Source organism: Capsicum annuum, chromosome 3 (genome assembly GCF_002878395.1).
Source record: "Capsicum annuum cultivar UCD-10X-F1 chromosome 3, UCD10Xv1.1, whole genome shotgun sequence".
NCBI lineage: Eukaryota > Viridiplantae > Streptophyta > Magnoliopsida > Solanales > Solanaceae > Capsicum > Capsicum annuum.
Genome location: NC_061113.1, coordinates 233,772,047 through 233,793,054, shown reverse-complemented (window position 1 = coordinate 233,793,054; position 21,008 = coordinate 233,772,047). Strand labels below are relative to the sequence as shown.

Genomic DNA, 21,008 nt, shown 5'->3' with positions numbered 1-21,008 from the left:
TGAGAGTCAAAGTTCCTTTACTGTAGACATATCCCTTCTCATCATAAAATTTTCAACATGAGGCAAGAAAACACTCAAAACAAAAAAGAACCAAACAAAATCATTCCTTGGGGGGACTGCATGAACGACTATTTCCTGCAACTGTCCTCTGAAGCCCAAAGTCAGTGTCAAAGAAGCATTATGGTGCCTACTCATATGAACGAGAAAACAGTATATGAATAACTAAGCATCTCCGTCCATCATAGCCAGGATACTAGACTGGACCAACCACGCCTGATCACGAACTTTTGGCGCCAGTTTCAGATTTCAGGTCTTGCCTACTTTTACCTCTCCTCATTTTAGCTTTAACCCGAGACTTTGTCACTAGAGTCTGCACTGTGTTGGCAAAATTTCCAACTGCCATGATAATCAGAAGGATCCCACAGGTAACAACCTGCCACAATCACAATGTTTTTCAAACTGATTAGTTAATGGCAGGAAGGGGCTGTCACAGTAACAGGATTCTTTGGCATGGCAGCTTACACAAGATATATATTTAAATATTACAGACGAGCAGGTCTAGTTTAGTTACTTATATTGTTTGATTTGTGTACTCAGCTGTTCTATTTCCAAGCAAGCCCCCAAGATAATTTGTTAGGAAATAAGTTGAAGGAACTTCACTTTTCACAGTCTAAAACTTTGATATTAAAACAAGCCTCTAACCAACTTGCACTATGTTATTTGAATCATCTTCCCTTAACTTCCGGACCAACCAAACAAAATAACATATCGTGGAAGAGAGGGAGTTTCATCTTACCTGCCACTCAGAAACAACACCAAGGAATGCTGTCTTGAGCAACAAGACTCCAACATATGCTTCAAATCCCTGACATCAAGAACAAAAGGCATACAGTCATTTGGGAACATCCTCAAAAGATAGAACTACACCGATGAAATTCCACAGCACGTTCCGTGTACACGGGGATAACCAATTAGACTGACTTTTCCCCCAATAAGAATACTGACTTATTGTTGAATGTGATTGTGATGTCCAAAAAAGAATCATCTACAAAAGGTGATATCAAATCATAAAAGGATACAGATTGTCACCCATCTAATCTAGTTGCTTTTAGCTTAGATGGAATTATGTTTTCACTCCAATATTCAGAAACTTCACACAAACACACAGAGGAATCATGTCAAGATTGAAGAGAAAAAGGATCCCTGACAGATGTTAGTTACATTTGAAACAGACAGTCACTAAGATGGTCCATCTATGATTGTTAACATGCATTTCACAAGGCACAACAAAATCACGCGAAGTTACACTACTTTTCCGCCTCTTGGACTACTTAAAATCAATAAACTTGAACCTAAAGGCCCAGTTTCCTGAAACAACAGGAGCAAATTTTCAAGAGAAAAAATAGTTGCAGTTAGAAAAAAAAATCCAAATAGAACTCAGTATACCTGCAAGATAAATAGTACAGGGAAGAGCAACAATAATTGACCATCTACTCCAGCAGTTTCTCCCCACACCACATCCATTCTCCTGGCCTGTAATCAGAATTCAGTAGACAATTCCACAGTTAGGATAGTTTATTGGATGACAGGGAGGACAAATGTCTTTTTCTTTATTCAGCCACAAGGCAAAACTCGTTCCCTCAAGCACCAAGGGGGTGGCCTAATGGCTCAATGAAGTTGGGTTGAGCACCATGAGGTATGAGGTTCAATTCCCAATAGAGAAAAACACTAGGCGTTTTCTTCCCATCTGCTCTAGACTTGGTGGACAGAGTTACCTGGTACCTGTTACCTGTTGCTGTTGTTTAGAGACAGGTATCCCGTGGAATTAGTCGAGGTCCATACAAGCTGGCCCGGACACCAAAAAGGGAAGCCCGGTGCACTAAAGCTCCCGCTATGCGCAAGGCCCGGGGAAGGGCCCACCACAAGGGTGTATTGTACGTAGCCTTACCTTGCATTTGGCAATGCCAAAGGCTGTTCGGTTATTAAAAAAAGAAACTCATTCCCTCAACAGAAGGAAGCCAAAAGAGTGAGCTTGAAGTCAATCCTCAAGGTTTTTTGTTATTTCTCCAACCACAGGGCAGAAAAAAATACTAAATATTTTTTGATAACCATGGTGTCCGGTCCCTATGAAGAGAAATATATCAGCCTATCTGCACTAGATAACAAACGCCTTCTTGGTGCTTATTACTAAAATTTATTTTACTTGTAAAAAGGAATAGTTCATCTGCACAAAATTAGTGAAACTTTAAGGCGGATTTTAAAAGGACATATTACAACATATGAAGGACTTCTCAGTCAAACCGATGATTCCTTTGTTTGTGTACCTTTCCTAACGCAATACGAGTGTACAGTCTTTGCCTTTGATATCTATTCTGAAGGAGCATTGCAACGCCTTGCATGATAGCCCAATTCAGGAACAGTTGCACACCCCTCTGCAAAAGATTGTACATTAAAATGTGGAGTATTATAAATCTTAAACATTATAGAGAAGAACATTTTTTGTTGATAAGCAGCTAATTAAATATAAATGTAGATTTTAAATGAATAAAAACCTGCTTCTGTGAACAGTTAGGTTCTCTTTCTATTTCCCAGGTAAGACTTATAAGTGCCATGGCCATAGCACAATAGTGATGTCTTATCCACCTGAAACAGTACAACCATGATTTCTATTAATTATCTATCTTTTGTGTTCAACATATTGATACTGGTAACAAACTTTAGAATCATTAAAACAACACTGCTACTTCAGTTACATAATCATTTAAATTTTCATATGGCAATTCGGAATGTTGTTCAATTACCATGGACGAATATCACTTCCATTGGCTCTCAAAATGTTCTCTCGCAAAGCCAAACCTGTGTAGAGGTAAAGCAACCAGGCCTGAAGACATCAAGAAGCTCAGAATACATGTTTGTCAAATGTAAAATTTTTACTATAATAAATAGGAAAGCACGACCACCGCCGATATGAAGTCGAATGAGAAAGACTTCTTTTTAAATGTACTACCTGGTAAAGTTGAACTGGCAATGCTGGTAAACATCCATCCCACATCCAAGACCTCAAGCCTAGTAGCACCGATGGGAAAAGAAGGAATAGATATGCTGTCCTGTCCTGTCAAGAGAAGATCGGATGTAGCCGTTACAAGAAAGAGCTTTCCTCATAATTGAAGCTTTTCATGTATCCAGGTCAATTATGCATTTTATCTGGGAAGGGCGGCATCATTTCAAGCTTAAGTTATAGAAGCAGCACTAGCTTTCTTCCCTCAAATAACGAAGTGTCAATAGTCAGTTAAAAAGAACTTGAATGATAGCCTTAAGTACTTCAAGTTGAAAAGAGTAAAAACATTGAAAACAGAATCTTGTCACGCCTATTATCTGGTACTAATAATAACCAAGCTTTGTCAAGGAATAACCCGATGGCCTCAAGGTCTAATCCGTATATAAGAATCTGTCCAAAGGAGAGACTATCCACCAATATGGAATCTTAAACTTCCTCAAAATATCATCCAGCAACATGCAAAGCACACATGAAAAGTTCTCAAAAGCTGGTTTTGCATTGGAACATATTCAAGTTCTGGCGCATGTAGAAACGATGCAACTTGAACATGATACAGTTCCACCATATTTCCTTTTTTTCGACTCCTTTTTTAAAATCTTGACAAGTAGATAGTACATGCAAATCGTGCTCACCATCCATTTTTTTTTTTAACAGACAAGTAGATATTCCATGCAAATCAAATTAATTGAACTCCGAAAGAATACCAATTTGTTCAATTACCATTATATTTATCAATGATCCAAACAGATACCCATCACCCACCTCCCACACAGTAACTTAAACAAAGCTAAACCATAAAAATCAAAGCTTGAAACACGTACCCTGAAACTATTATATTCCTCTTTCACTTTCAATTGCACATCCTTTCTATTAGCTCGAACATTAACTGGACCCAAAAACATCCTCAAAAATCCTCCTGCAATTAACCACATCAACACCAACAAACTACCAATACAATCTTAAATTGAACAAAGGAAAAATGAAGTATACGCTGCGTACCATGAGATTTGCTCGGCAGAAAAGCTGCAGCATCTCCCTCACTCAATACATAACTAGCTTTGTACAACTCCTCTTCCAACTAACAACAAATAAAAATCAAAAAAAAAAAAAAAAATTAAACAAAAATAACATCTACTCAAATGCACATGCATGTAACATATATGCACAAAAAAATCAACAAAACGAACCGCAAGCTGGCCCGAACACCCCGATATATATATTTAAAAACCTCTTATTTAAAAAAAAAAAAAGCTTAATTACCCTTTCAGCTTGATTAGGATCCAATTTACTTTTCCGAGCGGCAGAACGGAGTCCTTGAACGAACGAATCAAGCGACTTAGCTTTCTGCCTTAACGAATCTTCTTCACGAGTAGTACGGGAGATCAATGAAGCAGCTGCATCTTGTAGCTCCTTCGCTTGTTCAACAATTCTAGAAGCTTCTTCTACAAAATCTCTTTCCCCTAAATTCTGCCCCCCCGCCGCCGCCGTCGTAGAATCGCCCATCTCCGGCTAACCCAAAATAAATAAAATTCCGATCCAATTCTCCGATATAAACTATATTTTCCGTTAATGAATAAAAGTTGAGAAACTTATATATATATATATATGTGTGTGTGTGTATATATGGTTGAATTAAATACGAATTAATTTTGGTTACCGTGAAAATGCAGAAAGCACGAAGGGAATCTAGAAAGGGGAAAAATTAGTGGGGGTGGGGGGTGTTAAAGGAGATAGCAGAGGTGGGCCCAGTGAGGCAGAGAACCGCTGAGTCTGCTAGCGTTAGTTGAAGGGGAGTGAATTTAATTTCTTAAATGGTTTGTTTTCCCCAAAATATAAGAGCATTTATTTTCATAGCTATAGGGTAATAATTTTTTGTACCCATAAAACCATATACTTACCAGATATTCTTTCCTTTTTAATCGATTCTACTTTGAAGTAATTTAGAGTAATTTTATTTTTAGTTTTATTTTGGTTATAATAATTAAAGAAGAATGTAACTTGAAAAGTTTTTCACAATGATAGTTAGATCAATTATATTGCATGAGAGAGAGAGTTGGTCTGTCGAGAGCTTTCATATCTAGAAAATAAGAGTAGCTGAGATGGATGTGTGAGTTTATCAGGAGGGATAAGTTCAGAAACGAAGTTACTTCGATTAAATAATGACAGAATCGGGATTTTTACTAAGGAGATTTAAAAGTAAAAAACGAATAAATCGAAGGGGGTTTATCATCTACTATATAAACATAAAAATAACTTTGATCATGCATAAATAGTACTCCCTAAGTCCCATTTTATGTGTTACCATTTTCTTTTTGATCCGTCTAAAAAAGAATGTCACATTTTCTTGTTTGGTATCTATTTAGTGACATCATTTTCAATTTATACTCCTCACTTATTAAGAAAAGTCAACTAAAAAGTAAATATTAAAATAACTTTAAGAGAGGTAATTGTGTAAACTATACAAAGTCATCACTTATCTCTTTAACTTCGTGTCCGATCAAATGACGATACATAAAATGAAATGAAGATAATATAATTTTTTGCCGAGTTGGGTTCGGATGAACTCCTGACTAAAGAGTAGCTCCGCCGATGCAGCCAAAGTAGGAGTAGATAGTGGTCCTCGTGAAAGATAAAATGTGGGAAATAAGGTTTGAGTGGTTCGGACATATGAGGAGAACTATTTTGGGGGCCACAAAATAGTTCCAACAACTTTAAGACTTGAATTCAGCAACTATAATGTGTAGTGTATACTAAGTCACACGTATATTTCAGGGTAGGCTTGAAATATTGTGTGATGGGTGACTCATTTTGGTTTAAAATCTAATCCATAACGTTGAACAATGTTGTAACGTTGCGGCAAGTAGATCAATATGAGATTATGACACTTTTAAATTTTGCACACACTTGATAATGAACAACACTAATTAAAGCCAGGGGAGGATGCACAATCTGAATTATGGGTTTTCGGGAATTCATAATTTTCATTTGGTTCTTAAATTTATATTGAAAAAACTAGTAAATATATAAGAATTATAAGTTGGGAACCCACAAACAAAGTGTGTTATTGGTCTAGTGGTAAAAGTTATAAGTTGGGAATCCACAATCTTTAAATTCTAGATCCGCTTCTGATTAAAGCTTTAATGTCCATACAACCCGCATTAATAGTTCAGTCTAATTTTTTGGAGGTAGAAAGTGTTTTTTTTTTTTTTAAAGTGTTTATTTTAAAAAATTGAGATGTTCAAAATTCTATGAGGAAATAAATGTTTTGGAGATTAACGAAAGTTGTTTTTTCCAAAAGCTAAAAAATGTAGCTTCTCTCCGTAAATACTTTTTTAAAAAACACGTTTGAATAAAAACATTTAAAATTTTGGTCAAACACTAATTGATGATCGAAAGTGTTTTTTAAATTCATTAGTCAAACACAAATTACTTCTAACAAAAGTACATTTCAAAATAAGCCGATTTCAAAAACTTGACCAAACAATTTGTAAGTTGCTGTTTGCATGCTTTGATTGAAATATATCTAGTATTGTACTGAGCTATTTAATTGTATATTTGAATCTATAAATAGCTTAAAATTCTTTCATTTAAAACCTTTTAATCTTTAGGGGTTGCTTGGAATGAGGTATAAAGTACAATATTTTTGAGATAAATAGCAAATAAAAATGGCAAAAATATACTAATAAATAGACCAAGGAGGTCATAGAATCCCTCAAAATTTAGACATGCTATAGCAAATTTCGTTAAAATTTGAATATATTTTAAACCATTTTTCCTTTCTAAAATTTCAAAACAAAAACTTCAAACAAACGCAGCCTTGAATATTCGACGGGGCAGCCTTCTTACGTGAACCAACACCACACTACCATTGTTGACTAACTATTAAGCATTATTAATAGGCTTATTAAATAATATTAGCTTCAATTTTAGGCCTACAAATTTTAATAAGTCAACCCTTTACTTGATTGTTCGTTGATCATATTTTCTTTGGGTTGATATTTTAAATGTTCACACAATTATTAGTTATTATCTGAGAAAATTATTCTTCCTCCGAATTTCATTTTTTAACAAAAAAAAATATCTTTTCGAATAATAATTATTAGTTGACTGAACATATGGAAGATCACGAGCCCGTTTGGATAGGCTGAAAAAAGTGACTTTTAAAAAGTTCTTTAAAAGTGCTTTTGAAAGTGCCGAACTTATTTTAAAAATAAACAGTTATGTGTTTGATAAAAGTGCTGAAACTGAAAAAAAAATTATTGATGTGTTTGGTAAATAAATGTTTTTAAACACTTTTTTTTTGTCAAAATGTTTGAAATACCCTTATAGCTGTTAATAATATATAGAGTTGATTATTACTCCCTTCGTCCCATTTTATCCGTCCCAAATTGGCTAAGTTGATGTCCCATTTTACGTGTCCCACTTATCAAGATAAGACAAACTTTTCTTTCCATGTTTTACCCTTTGCATTAATTACCTTTTCTTTAAATTAAAATGTAAACATCATTTAATAGGGGTACTTTGGTAAACTAGTCATGTTATTTATTATTTTTCTTAATTGTTGTGCCATCCCAATTTGGGATAAGTAAAATGGAACGAAGGGAGTATTAATTTTTATTGCTAAAATGATTCAAATTAAAATTAATATATATTTTAATATATATATATATATATATATATATATATATATATATTAAAAATATTTTCATGAATGACTATTAATTTGTGCGTTAAAATTTTTTTAAAAAAAAAATTTAAGTGTTGAATGTTTTAATGTGTTTGGAAAAGATAATTATATATTAAAAGATTATTTGTTTCTTCATGGTTACGTTAAGATTTCGTATCATTAAGGTGCAATTTGTGACGGCACTTCATTTTCTTATTAAACTGGACTTGTTGTTTTTAACCTTTGAGGATAGTATTAATATATATGTCGAGCTTATCAAAAGAATCCATGTAGTGAGTGATGTTTAGTTAATGAATGCTGACCCCCCCCCCTTCCGCCCCCCCGCCCCCAAAAAAGTAAACAAAATATCCATCTGAACATCTAAATTACCAGAAGTAGCACAGCTAATTTCACATGCGGTAAGGTATACTTTTTCCCGTCCCGACTACTTTGCAGCAAATTATGAAATAATGCCTTCAAGGGACAATTACAAGGACATATATGTCATTTGTTTGGTCAACTTAAAGAGGCTTAAATCAAGGGAGTAGTTACTTATTACTTTTGGCTTTTAAAAAGTCAAAATTGATTTTTTTAAGCAATTTTGGAAATTACCAAACAGAATTCGGAACCAAAATATGTCTTACAACTAAAAAAAGTATCAATATATGTCATATATAAAAAAAAAACACAAAAATAGACTTTGTGCACTTAATAAGTGCACAATACCTTTAACTTTGTAACGAAAGATTTCTGACGGTATTAAAAAAGTTAAAGTTCACATTGTGCACTTAATAAGTGCACAATCCATTTTTTTTATTAAGTGCAATCCATTTTTTTATGAACTGTGCACTTAATAAGTGCACAATCCATTCTTTATGGAATGTGCACTTATTAAGTGCACAATCTCTTTATTTATAAACTATGCACTTATTATTCATAGTATTTATAGATTGGACACGATTATTCATTTTTTTAAAGATTGTGCATTTTTTTAGTGCACAATCCATTTATTTATAGATTATGCACAGTATATTATTTTTGATTGTGCACATTTTTAGTGCACAATTCATTTGTTTATATAGTTCACTTTTTTGCAAAATACTGAACAATTTGATGAAAAAGAAATTTAATTAAACGAATGCATATGATTAGACTTATATTATTTATCTTGGTTAGTATATATGCAACGAGAGATTCCGCTTCATAGTAGAGAAAAATAAGTTGAAAGACTTCAAATGTTTAATTCAAAAAAAATAATAAACGGGTATCACAATATTATTAAATTAAAAAGGATAAAATCATTTAAATAATTGAAACAGTTGTTGGAACAATTAAAGTTATTTGATAACTTTGTTGGTTGTTTCAATAACAATCGAAGTTGACTATCAAAATTGTCGAACAACTTCGATAGTTATTGAGACAACCTTTTTAGTTGTTAGAACGAAAATATATAAAAAAAAAAAATGAATTTTTTTTTGTTCCATTTTACCTAATTCTTAAAACTTAAAGTATCCTAATTTAATTGACAAATTTGTTTGTCCCTTTTAATTCAAAGTCCTTCCATAGTAATTTTCTTTCAATATTTTTAGTTTATATTTTTTTCATAAGAAATATTTATTTATTTTTATATATAAATTTTTTTTTTTCTATTCAATTTCTAAGTGGCTTATAATTTGATTGATCATATTTAAAATCAAGTTTTTCCAAGAATTGATTTTTACTCTTCACTCCTTATTAATGAGAAGATTAAAGTATACTTAATTATGATCTAATTTTGTAAAGCATAAATTTAGAGAATAAATTTTGTAGAAAAATAATTTATAGATTATGAAGTTCTTAAGAAAATATTTTGAAATTTAACTTATATGTGGGTCACTAATAATGGAAGTGTGGTTTGTTAAATATTTTTGGCTAAATATGTAGAGAGTCCCTTAAAGTTAAGCTTCTCTGGATAAGGTAAGGTTGTTGGTAGGAGCAAGACATTTGTCCAGCATGCTGGGGCCGAAAGAAGTTCATACAAAACCCCTTCGCCGAAAAATTACATAATATATATGAGATATTGAAACTCCTTGGTGAAAATACTGTCTCCACAAGTGGCGGTATGGAAGCAAGAAGCAATTGGAATGCTAAACAAATGTCTTTCTATAATTTAATAATAATTCATGCAGGTGTTTTAGGGATGCAATCTGCATAATAAGACCATATTATCCAGCTAATGATCTTTAAAAATCTTGAATGCTTTATAGATTCATCAGAAACAAGTACAAATATTAATGTACATAAAAATACATGTCCTCTTCTTCATGAACTAACACACATCTTGGGTCAAAGATGATCTTTTATCTCTTGGATTCACAGCTCATACAGGCTCTGAAAACATGCTGCAGAACAGAAACCTTTTCTCGATTTTTCTACGATTCTTGGTATAGTACACATAACATAATCATCTCAAGACATCTTCAAAAGAATAGTTTTCTTTCCAAGCCAAAATCTAACATGTAAGTTTCCGATCGATAACATCTTTGTGACTGGCAACAGCAGAAAGAAGGTGCCCTGAATCCTAAAAGCAGGAACGGTTACATAACTTATCTCAAAGAGTAGCTGCCTATTTTGATTCAGCTGCATCTACAGACTCCTTAAATTTTGCCTTTTCACTGAGCTCTTGAAATGCAGTTACAAGATTCTGAAGTCTTGCGACAAACTCAATCAACAGGGAAGTAAATGTTGCCAGTGACAATGTACTGGCACTTTCAAAAGTACGTACTTCACGCTCGTTTAAGATCACATCTCCAACAAGTGAAAGCCGTGAAGGCCACATTGTCTGCTGCGCAAACACATCTGCTGAGGAACCCCATTGTGAAGCAGAAAAGTTGACACTTACATTTCGATTAAGAGTATCCACGCGTTTCAATGTGTGAGCAGACCTTAGATGGAGAGTTGCTTCACTAAGGGAGTTAATTACCATGGGTTTAGGTTCACTGTCCTTCAGTTCTTGAAGGCGTTCAGGATCTTCAAACTTCTTAGGTCTTTTTGAACTTTCCCAATTCTCTGCATTAACCAAAAGATAAGATTTTTGGTCAATCAACAATTGGAGATCCTCAGCAGCCTCATGAACTTCATTGAGAGGATCTCCGGGGCTTAGCTTCTCCATCTTTTCTACTTTCTCCCCAAGCAGCCGTATCACTTTAGCTCCTTCAGTCCCAACTCTCTGAATCTCCTTCATAAAAGTTCGCCTCAATTCAGATGCTGCCTACAAGAAGAAAAAGAATGCACGAAGAGAGCATAAATTCTTAAATCTTTTTTTTTATCTAAAATCAAGAATAGGACCATAACAAGTGCAAAAAGGCAATATAGCTCAAAAATCAGTTTGATATATTTTATGCAGCTAGCTGTAGCTGATGAATAGGGAAAGATTCTTGAATTTTTAGTTTATTAAGAGGAAAAGATACTAATACAGATATAAACATATATATTATATGTCTATTAAGTGGAGAACCTAGAAACTGTATTTACGAGATCACTTTCATATCTTTGAATACTGAAGAGAACGTTTTATTTGTCTGAGGTAAGATTTAATAAAGCAAAACTTGTAAACTTCATCACTGAACCAATAGCCAAATATAACCCGATTTTGTAAGATGATGTACGTTTGGACAAAACTCCTTCGGATTAGAGCATTTCTAAAAGAGCTTGGTGAACTGTCATCACACTAGACAAAAATTGTGTCATGTTACTTAAGTTACGCTGACATTTAAGGGTTTTCTGTATAAATACTTCTTCCTTCAAACTGTTTAGGTAGTAAAAGGATGACACTTGGACAAAAGTCATCTCATCATTTTTAGGATACTTGGGAAAGTTATAGCCAAAATGCAAGGGTGTTCAGCTACGCTGGCAGTTAGACATGATACACAACTGATAACATCTGACAAGAGCTGTCAAAGGTGAAAAGCACCAAGACCAGCTGGGACATTTATAGCCTGTTTGGCCAAAGCTAATTCTTCCCCAAAAGTGCTTATGTTTCCTCAAAAGTGCTTATTTTTAAAAATGAGATGTTTGACCAAGCTTTTGAAAGAAAATAAGAGCTTTTAGGGAGTAGAAAAAGCATTTTTCAAAAGCTAAAGAAAGTAGATTTTCCCTAAAAGCACTTACGAGAAAAATACACTTAAAAAGTACTTTTGAAAAGCTTGGTCAAACATTAATTGCTGCTCAAAAGTGTTTTTTAAATTTATCGGTCAAACACAAACTGCTTCACACCCAAAGTACTTCTTAAGAAAACACTTTCCAAAATAAGTTGATTTTACAAGCTTGACCAAGCAGGCTATTAGTGCAATTAAAGTATGGGATTTAGCGAAGAAAAGCCCTGATGAAGAAAAAAGAAAAGTTACATATGTAATATAAGAAAAAAAATTAAACCAGTTCAAAATTCAAATTTCTAGTTTAGATGTCAAGATGTAGTTCAAAGTTTTGCGTGACTAGTATTCTTAGGCTAAATTTCTAATTTATTATTCCTGATAATTAATTTCATATCTATTGTTCGTAATTTATATCACTTTGCTATGCGGGGATAGATTCCCGCTATCCGCCCAAGATCCCAAAGAAAGTAACTCATTTATTACACTATTTATTTAATTCCAAAAAATATCCTTAATTTAAGGAGTTTGTGTAGTTGGGCATGCTAGTGGTGATTCTAATTTCTAACCCTCCCTTATGTTTCCTTTTCCGGCCACCCTCAAGAAGCAAAAGACTGGATGAGCTGTACTCAGTTCAGGTGTTTGTATTAAAGGCCAAACATCCAACCTAAGATTCAACCAGCTTTAAGGTTTAAGCACTCCTCAAGTGATCTTTGGATCTGAGATGGGAATCTACATTTCACTTGGTAACTTCTAGATTTATTTATTGAACAATCCAATGGGATGGTGTTAAAAATTAATTAATAGTTCTGTGCACACCTTCGTGTTTTACCCATAGAGGGAGCGCAAACCTCTTGACAGGTACTAACTTTAGCATAGTTCCTACGTATCTACCATTTCCGAATATGGTTACGTGGAACTGCATCCAAAGGGTGTGGTCTTGAGGTTAATGAAGTAGTGAAAAAACTTGGAGACTAGGGTTCAAATCCAGCAGAGACAACAAGACTAGGTGATTTCTTTCCATCTTCCTAAACCTTGGTGGCTGCGTTACCAGTACCGATACTGGTAGGAGGTAGCTGGTACTCGGTGGAATAGTCAAGGTTTAAGCAAGAAAACCCGGACACCAACGATATCAAAAAAATAAGAAAGAAGGTTACGTAGAACTGCACAAGTCGAGAATGCTGATTAGTGATCAATTTAAGTACTTCTCTACTATCCATCAACGCGAAGGGGAGCCTTGGAGTAACTAGTAAAGTTGCTACCATGTTACCAGGAGGTCACAGGTTCACGCCTTGAAAACAACCTCTACCAGAAATGCAAGGTAAGGCTGCGGAAAATACACCCTTGTGGTGGAGCCCTTCCCCGAACACTGCACATAGCGGGAGCTTTAGTGCACCAGACTGCCTTTTTTATAACTATACATCTAAAATATTCCTATTGATCATAAGCTGCCTAGTTCCATATCAGACTCAAAAAGAAAAAAGAAAGAAAGTGGCAGGTATGAATTAGGCTTCACTTGTGGAATATAAAATGATTAAGAGATAAAAAAATCAGAGCCACATATTGTTTTACGCTGAGTTAAAAAAAAAATAGAGCTGTACCTGTATTTCCGAAAGAATACATCCATGCATTGCCATGATCATGGAAGCACAGTGCCGTAGTGCACCGCTGACTTTAACATATTCAGCCCAAGGATAATGGAGCATTCTGTAACGTCCATGAGGGGGTTCCCACACAGCAAAAGCTAACTGAACCAGGATACAAAAATTAGCAACCCAAGAAAACAGGTATTGTTCCACCATCCCTTGTGAATGTCCAACTTCATCTTTTTTCTCTTTCCATCCAAAAAAATGTCAAGCTACACTATAAGTTACATGTGCTCTACTTTTATTCTTCGATTTTCTTAATACACAAAACTTACCAGCCTCGACATGATACCCATTTAAAGTTGAACACTTTCAGACCTTAGCATAATATAGTTCCAGAGTGGGACATTCAACTTGGAATGGAGGATATAAAACATATTACAGTTAAGCATCAATAGCAACATAGATTTACCAGGGAATCTTCTTGGCTGGTGGACTGTAAAGCAGCTCTGTAACCACTGTAGATAGGATCATCAGATACCTGGTAAAGAAGAATTTTTGATGGTATCCTATCGTATTCAAGACATTGCACATAATCATTGACACAACCTAAAAAAGAAGCATGATGGATATCAGTCAAGCATGTCATGTTTATCTTGTCCCTAGACAACCTAAAGATAGAGTTGAAAGAATCTTCACCTTCCAAAGAAGTAGCGACACCCTTAAAGTTTTTCACAACCAACTTGTGCAAATCTTCACCAGCCCAAATGGGGTAGAGACAGACATTTATAACCAAACAAACACCAGCTCCAACCCCAATTAGCAACAAGCGAGAAACAGCTGTCTGAACAAAATCCGAAGTCCCGGATACCAGCACTATACAATATGTCAATAAGAAGACCCGGAATCCATATTCATAGTCCTTCAGTGGAGGATACAGTTTCATATAAGTCGCGCAAAATCCTAAGTGGAGGAAAGAAAGGTAGAGATTAGAGTAGGATAGAAATGACTTCCCCCGGAAATATATGTACATGCATATTTTCACCAAAAGGTACAAGGAAGTAGAAAGAGAGAGAGAGTGTGTGTATGTTACTTATTACGGGAACAAGAGGGAGAGGTTGCAGATTAGGATATCATAGTATGTATTAGCCTTGGAAAATATATATTAAATGCCTTTATTAGCTTGTATACCATCTAGTAGTCAACCAAACTCTTCCTCTCAATGGCCTATTCAATGCTGATACATGATACAAGAAGAAAAATGGTGACTCCGGCTGTGGTGTCGATGCATAAGGTACGTGGGAGATAAGAGAAGCTGAAAAAAACTTTCCTTTGCTTTGAACCACTGTAATAGATGTGTGATTTTCTTGAAATCTAAATAACGCAATGTTTTTCAGTAAGCTAATGAACTTAATCATCTATTAAGGTTGCTAGAGTGATTGATTATTCTTTTACGAAGTTGAAACCCGAGGGGAATATATGAATCAAGAGGTTCCCTCAATTCAAGAGTGGAGAATACTTTTGTCTACACAGTTACAACTGAAGTTTTAGATGCACCTAATATAAGTGCTTATTTTGAGTAGATATTAGGTCAGATTCTCAGACTTCATCTCTTTGTTCTCCAGTTTACTGCTCATGTCACCCAGTTGCAAGGCTGGACAAAGATCTTCTCTATATCTCTTTCCTTGTTTCATTTGTGCTACTTAATCACCTGTAGTTTGAAATCCTTCTAATTCAAAATCCCAGAAAAGAAAAATCTAGCCAAGAAGAAAGTGAAAATTGAAAACCTTGCAAATTAACTCTAATATCAACATTATATGAAGAACCAAGTTGCGCCTTTCTATGAAACCAGGTATCTCGTGGAACTAGTTGAGGTGCATGCAAGCTGGCCGGACACCATGATTATCAAAAAAAGAAAAAAAAAATCACAACTTTATGCATAAGCTGCTGTCCTCAATATTCTGAAGTAATGAAATCTATTCAGAGCACGAATTAACAGTTCACGTTGCATTGAATAGTTGAAGCCTAATTCACAGAAGGATACAAATTAAGTGCTCAAGTTGAATCAAATTTAGAAACTTGACACACGATTAAAGTTTCATTTTCTGTCCAATTTGGCTTTGTTTTTCCATTTCTTCACTTCTACGGCAAACTTATTCAATCACTTATTATTTTGACATAGTTTCTAGCTAGATCAGCATGCCAATTATTCTCACTTCACTTTTACATCTCTAAGCTCGTAAAGAGAAGCAGAGAAAACAAGATGAAGTTAGAAACAAAATGTATTACATAACCTTTTTCATCATGATTCATAAATAAACCAATTATAAAACTTCTAAGATATTCATGAAGTAAACCAAATCTCCAAACATCGAAGCCGAACCTGCAATAAATACACTGATCACAATCACAATCTCTTGATATCGTCCAGCCATAAGAGAAAGTTCAGCAATCCCCAAAGCTAATCCTCCAGCAGAAAATGTCCCCAAAGCCCTATTAAATCCTTTGTTAAGCGTCGCACCTACACATTTTATTCATAATAATCTCAAATTAGCAACGACCCTTTTCTTCCCTTGAACAAAAAACATTTTAAAAAAAAAAACTGCAAAATTGATGCATAAAAATAGAATTCTTCGGGGATCTCTTGATAGCTCAGTTGGTTGGCTACCTAAACTTTCACCTTGTTAGTGAGAGTTCGATTTCCCACCTTGTAATCCCCTCACATGTTTCCCCTTCCACATCCCCTACTCCAATTGAGTAAAAACAATATTTTTGGGAACCTTAATCGCTCGGTTGTTTCGTTAGCTACCTGAAGAGGGTTTGATTAGGTGAAATTTTCAAGAATCTTAGTAGCTTAACTGGTTGGTTACACGAGTGTTTGATTCCCTACCTTGTAATTCCCTCACCAGTTTTCCCTTTTCCTGCTCCAAATCTTTTTTAAAAAGGAAACTTTTGGCAAATCTTAATAGCTCACTTAGTTATCTACCTGAGGATTCGATTCCCCACCTTGTAATTCCCTCACCTGTTTCCCCTTTCCCTGCTCCAAATTTTTTTTAAAAAAATGATTTTTCTTGGCGAATCTTAGTCGCTCAGTTGGTTGGTTGGCTACCTGAGGATTCGCTTCCCCACCCTGCAATTCCCTCAGCTGTCTTCCCTTCCCCTGCCCCATATACTTTTTAAAAAATGAAATTTTTCGCAAATCTTAGTAGCTCGGTTGGTTGGCCACTTAAATTTTCACCTGTCGATGAAGATTCTTATAATCCCTGCACCTGTTTCACCTTACCCTACCCCCAATTACAACAACAACAATAAATAAAAAAATAAAAAACAAGAAGAACAATTTTTCACTTACCTATACTGAATTCAAAGACGACGACAACAGTAAGAATGGCCCAAATGGAGTGTTTCCCAATATACGGTATCGGTTCCTTAAAAAAAATCAGAATGGAAACAAGAGCAAGAGCAAACCCCACTTTAGCAGAAAAAATAATCTTCCTTGGATCATTACGACCCATTTGAACTGCTTTAATTGCAGCTTCTTTAACACTGTTCCAGTACTCATAAACTCCATAACGAAACCTTTCCAGAAAGTTGTCACTTCCATTAAAACAACCACCACCACCTACCCCCAAGTCAGAGTAGCCTTTCCTTGGCAGTAACAATTTTTCTTTGCTTGATTCATTAAAACTTTGCTTCATTGAACCTAGATATGCATTCCCTGTTGCCATTTTTAATTATTATTTTTTTTTTTTTTGGAGTTGCATGATTGTTTAGTTGTTGGGTGTTTATTATATGGTCACCCAGTGTGATCTGAATTAATATTTTTGGAGTAAATAAATAGTATAATTGAGATTCTTTAAAATTTGGTTGTTGTTGTCAACTGCATCTCAAGATTGGATGTATTTGGTCTCTTATTATTCTCTTTTTATTATTTCCTCCCTTCATTTTATCCGTTTCAAATTAGAATAACACAGTTATTAAAAAAATGATGATTAATAATATAACTTTATCATTTAAACTCTTTTAATTGTATGTTGTTATTAATTTCAATATTAATGGATGGATAATAACAAGGAGTAATCAATTACACTAAGAGTATAATAGAAAAAAATTGTTTTGTCTTAACAAATAAAAAATATAAGTAAAATAGGATATCAAATTAGAAAATTTGAGACGGATAAAATAGACCGAAGAAAGTATTTTTATTTTTTTTTCGGAAAATGGATTTAACTCGTGATTGGGTATTATAAATTGAGTTGGCAATTTGAAACTTAAAAAAAAGTACTATGCTTTAAAGTTATGACTTTTGAAATTTAAAGCTCTACATAGACATGCATTTTAATATTTCATTGAAGCTACTTTTTAATCTTTAAAATAAGTGAGTTGTTATTTTTTAAGAGAAATATTGAATATTTCTTTTAATTTTATTGTTTATTTATATTTTTTAGGTTATGAGTTCTAAAATATTTAATTAACTTTATTTTAATGTGGCTAAAATTTTAAGAGAAATTTAATAATATTTAAAATAAAAAGTAGAGTACAATTTATGTCTTTTTTTTTTCCTTAATAAGTGTGTATTAGAGTAAGAAATTATTTATTTTTGATTAGAGAATGTATGAGCGAGTTTCAAATTAGATTTTTAAAATTTGATTAAATTTTACGACCTAAATATTTGAACGTAGATTTTCAAAATCTCATACCCAAATTCATGGCCAAATAATATCTTAATTTTTCTCCCATTTTTCATTTCTCAAGTGTGAATTGTATTAATTTTGGAGCTGAACTAGTAGCTTGTTATTGTTTTGATGATTGTTTATATTTTTTATTGGATTATAATGTTACTTTAAATATAATTATTTTTTGATTGTTGACTAGTTTTTTATATTATATTGTTAAATTCATAGTTTTTGTAACAACAAAAACAATTAAAAAATTCATTTTGTCCAATTATTGATTTGTCTAATTAAAAAACATTAGGCCTTAAAGTTATGACTTTTGAAATTTAAAGCTCTACATAGACATGCATTATAATATTTCATTTAAGTTATTTTTTAATATTTAAAATAAGTGAAATGTTATTTTAACTTTTTATGTCTTGTTTTTTTTCTTCCTTAATAAGTGTGTATTGGGTTGGGTAAACAATTATTTATTTTGGATTAGAGAATGTATGAGCGAGTTTCAAATTAGATTTTTTAAATTTGATTAAATTTTATGTCCTAAATATTTGAAGGTAGATTTTCAAAATCTGGTATCCAAATCTATGGTCAAATAATATCTTAATTTTTCTATCATTTTTTATTTCTTAAGTGTGAATTGTATTAATTTGGAAGCTGAACTAGTAGCTTGTTATTGTTTTGATGATTATTTATATTTTTATTGCATTATAATGTTACTTTAAATATAATTATTTTTTGATTGTTGGTCGATTTTTTATATTATATTGTTAAATTCATAGTTTATGTAAGAATAAAAGCAATTTTAAAAAAACTTCCATTTTGTCCAATTATTGATTTGTCCAATTAAAAAAAATTAAGCTTTAAATTTAAGACTGTTGAAATGTAAAGCTCTACATAGACATGCATTTTAATATTTCATTTAAGCTATTTTTTAATATTTAAAATAAGTGAGTTGTTATTTTTTAAAAGACATATTGGGAATTTCTTTTACTTTTATCATTTATTTATATTTTCTAGGTTATGAGTTCTAAAAGATTTAATTAAATTTATTTTAATATAGCTGAAATTTCAAGAGAAATTTGATAATATTTAAAATATTAAAAATAAAAAATAGAGTACAATTTATGTGTTAATTTTTTTTCCTTAATAAGTGTGTGTTAGGGTAAAAAATTATTTATTTTTGAATTAGAGAATGTATGAGCGAGTTTCAAATTTGATTAAATTTTATGACCTAAATATTTGAAGGTAGATTTTACAAATCTGGTACCCAAATCTATGGTCAAATAATATCTTATTTTTTCTCCCATTTTTCATTTCTCAAGTGTGGATTGTATTAATTTTGTTGCTGAACTAGTAGCTTGTTAGTGTTTTGATGATTATTTATATTTTTTATTGCATTATAATGTTACTTTAAATATAATTATTTTTTGATTGTTGACTGATTTGTTATATTATATTGTTAAATTCATAGTTTATGTAACAATAAAAGCAATTAAAAAAAACTTCCATTTTGTCCAATTAAAAAAATTAAGCTTTAAGTTTGTCACTTTTGAAATTTAAAGCTCTACATAGACATGCATTTTAATATTTCATTTAAGCTATTTTTTAATATTTAAAATAAGTGAGTTGTTATTTTTTAATAGGCATATTGAGAATTTCTTTTTATTTTATCATTTATTTATATTTTTTAGGTTATGAGTTCTAAAAGATTTAATTAACTTTATTTTAATTTGGCTGAAATTTCAAGATAAACTTTATAATATTTAAAAGATGAAAAATTAAAATAGAGTACAATTTATGTCTTAATTTTTTTTCCTTAATAAGTGTGTATTAGGGTAAAAAAGTATTTATTTTGGATTAGAGGATGTATGAGCGAGTTTCAAATTTGATTAAATTTTATGACCTAAATATTTGAAGGTAGATTTTCAAAATCTGGTACCCAAATCTATGGTCAAATAAGATCTTATTTTTTCTCCCATTTTTCATTTCTCAAGTGTGGATTGTATTAATTTTGAAGCTAAACTAGTAACTTGTTATTGTTTTGATGATCATTTATATTTTTTATTGCATTATAATGTTACTTGAAATATAATTATTATTTTATCGTTGACTGATTTTTTATATTATATTGTTAAATTCATAGTTTATGTAACAATAAAAGCAATTAAAAAAAAATTCATTTTGTCCATTTAAAAAAATTAAGCTTTAAATTTATGATTTTTTGAAATTCAAAGCTCTACATAGACATCCATCTTAATATTTCATTTAAGCTATTTTTAAATATTTAAAATAACTCAGTTGTTATTTTTTAAGAGACATATTGGAGATTTCTTTTAATTTTATCATTTATTTATATTTTTTAGGCTGTGAGTCCTAAAAGATTTAATTAACTTTATTTTAATGTGGCTGAAATTTTAAGAGAAATTTGATAATATTTTTAAAGGTTAAGAATAAAAAGTAGAGTACAATTTATGTCTTAATTTTTTTTCCTTAATAAGTTTGTATTAGGGTAAAAAAATTATTTATTTTGAATTAGAGGATGTATGCGTGAGTTTCAAATTTGATTAAATTTTATGACCTAAATATTTGAAGGTAGATTTTCAAAATCTTGTGCCCAAATCTTTGGTAAAATAATATCTTAATTTTTCTTCCATTTTTCATTTCTCAAGTGTGGATTGTATTAATTTTGGAGCTGAACTACTAGCTTGTTTGTTATTGTTTTGATGATTATTTATATTTTTTATTGCATTATAATGTTATTTTAAATATAATTATTTTTTGATTGTTGACTAATTTTTTATATTATATTGTTAAATTCATAGTTTATGTAACAATAAAAGCAATTTAAAAAAAAACTTCCATTTTGTCCAATTATTGATTTGTCCAGTTAAA

At 32.2% G+C, this 21,008-nt stretch overlaps 2 protein-coding genes across 2 annotated transcripts; both read right to left on the bottom strand.

Annotated features, from left to right (window-relative positions):
* LOC107862965 (transmembrane protein 120 homolog) lies at positions 1-4,942 on the bottom strand. Its single transcript, XM_016708686.2, has 10 exons — positions 4,319-4,942; positions 4,058-4,136; positions 3,880-3,974; positions 3,008-3,112; positions 2,802-2,881; positions 2,553-2,643; positions 2,325-2,432; positions 1,447-1,533; positions 797-865; positions 1-433 (listed from the first exon to the last, which is right to left on the bottom strand). Exons 1-10 carry the CDS (start codon positions 4,559-4,561, stop codon positions 278-280), a joined length of 1,113 nt encoding a protein of 370 aa, XP_016564172.1. The 5' UTR covers positions 4,562-4,942; the 3' UTR covers positions 1-277.
* Positions 4,943-9,911: 4,969 nt separating this feature from the next.
* Positions 9,912-17,334, bottom strand: LOC107862964 (aluminum-activated malate transporter 4). Its single transcript, XM_016708685.2, has 6 exons — positions 16,793-17,334; positions 15,824-15,961; positions 14,140-14,403; positions 13,913-14,049; positions 13,456-13,602; positions 9,912-10,974 (listed from the first exon to the last, which is right to left on the bottom strand). The coding sequence occupies exons 1-6, from the start codon at positions 17,166-17,168 to the stop codon at positions 10,330-10,332; spliced, it is 1,707 nt and encodes a 568-aa protein (XP_016564171.1). The 5' UTR covers positions 17,169-17,334; the 3' UTR covers positions 9,912-10,329.
* Between the last annotated feature and the right edge of the window lie 3,674 nt (positions 17,335-21,008).

Bases quoted from the DNA above. Each gene is read 5' to 3' on its own strand.
- LOC107862964 (XM_016708685.2), bottom strand. From the start codon at position 17,168: ATGGCAACAGGGAATGCATATCTAGGTTCAATGAAGCAAAGTTTTAAT. The intron at 14,050-14,139 runs GTGAAGATTCTT...CTTCTTTTTTAG, and splicing joins TGTCGCTACTTCTTTGGAAG to GTTGTGTCAATGATTATGTG. The intron at 10,975-13,455 runs GTACAGCTCTAT...TTCTTCTTGTAG, and splicing joins GTATTCTTTCGGAAATACAG to GCAGCATCTGAATTGAGGCG.
- LOC107862965 (XM_016708686.2), bottom strand. From the start codon at position 4,561: ATGGGCGATTCTACGACGGCGGCGGCGGGGGGGCAGAATTTAGGGGAA. The intron at 3,975-4,057 runs GTACGCAGCGTA...GGTTAATTGCAG, and splicing joins TCTGCCGAGCAAATCTCATG to GAGGATTTTTGAGGATGTTT. The intron at 434-796 runs GTAAGATGAAAC...TGATTGTGGCAG, and splicing joins GTGTTGTTTCTGAGTGGCAG to GTTGTTACCTGTGGGATCCT.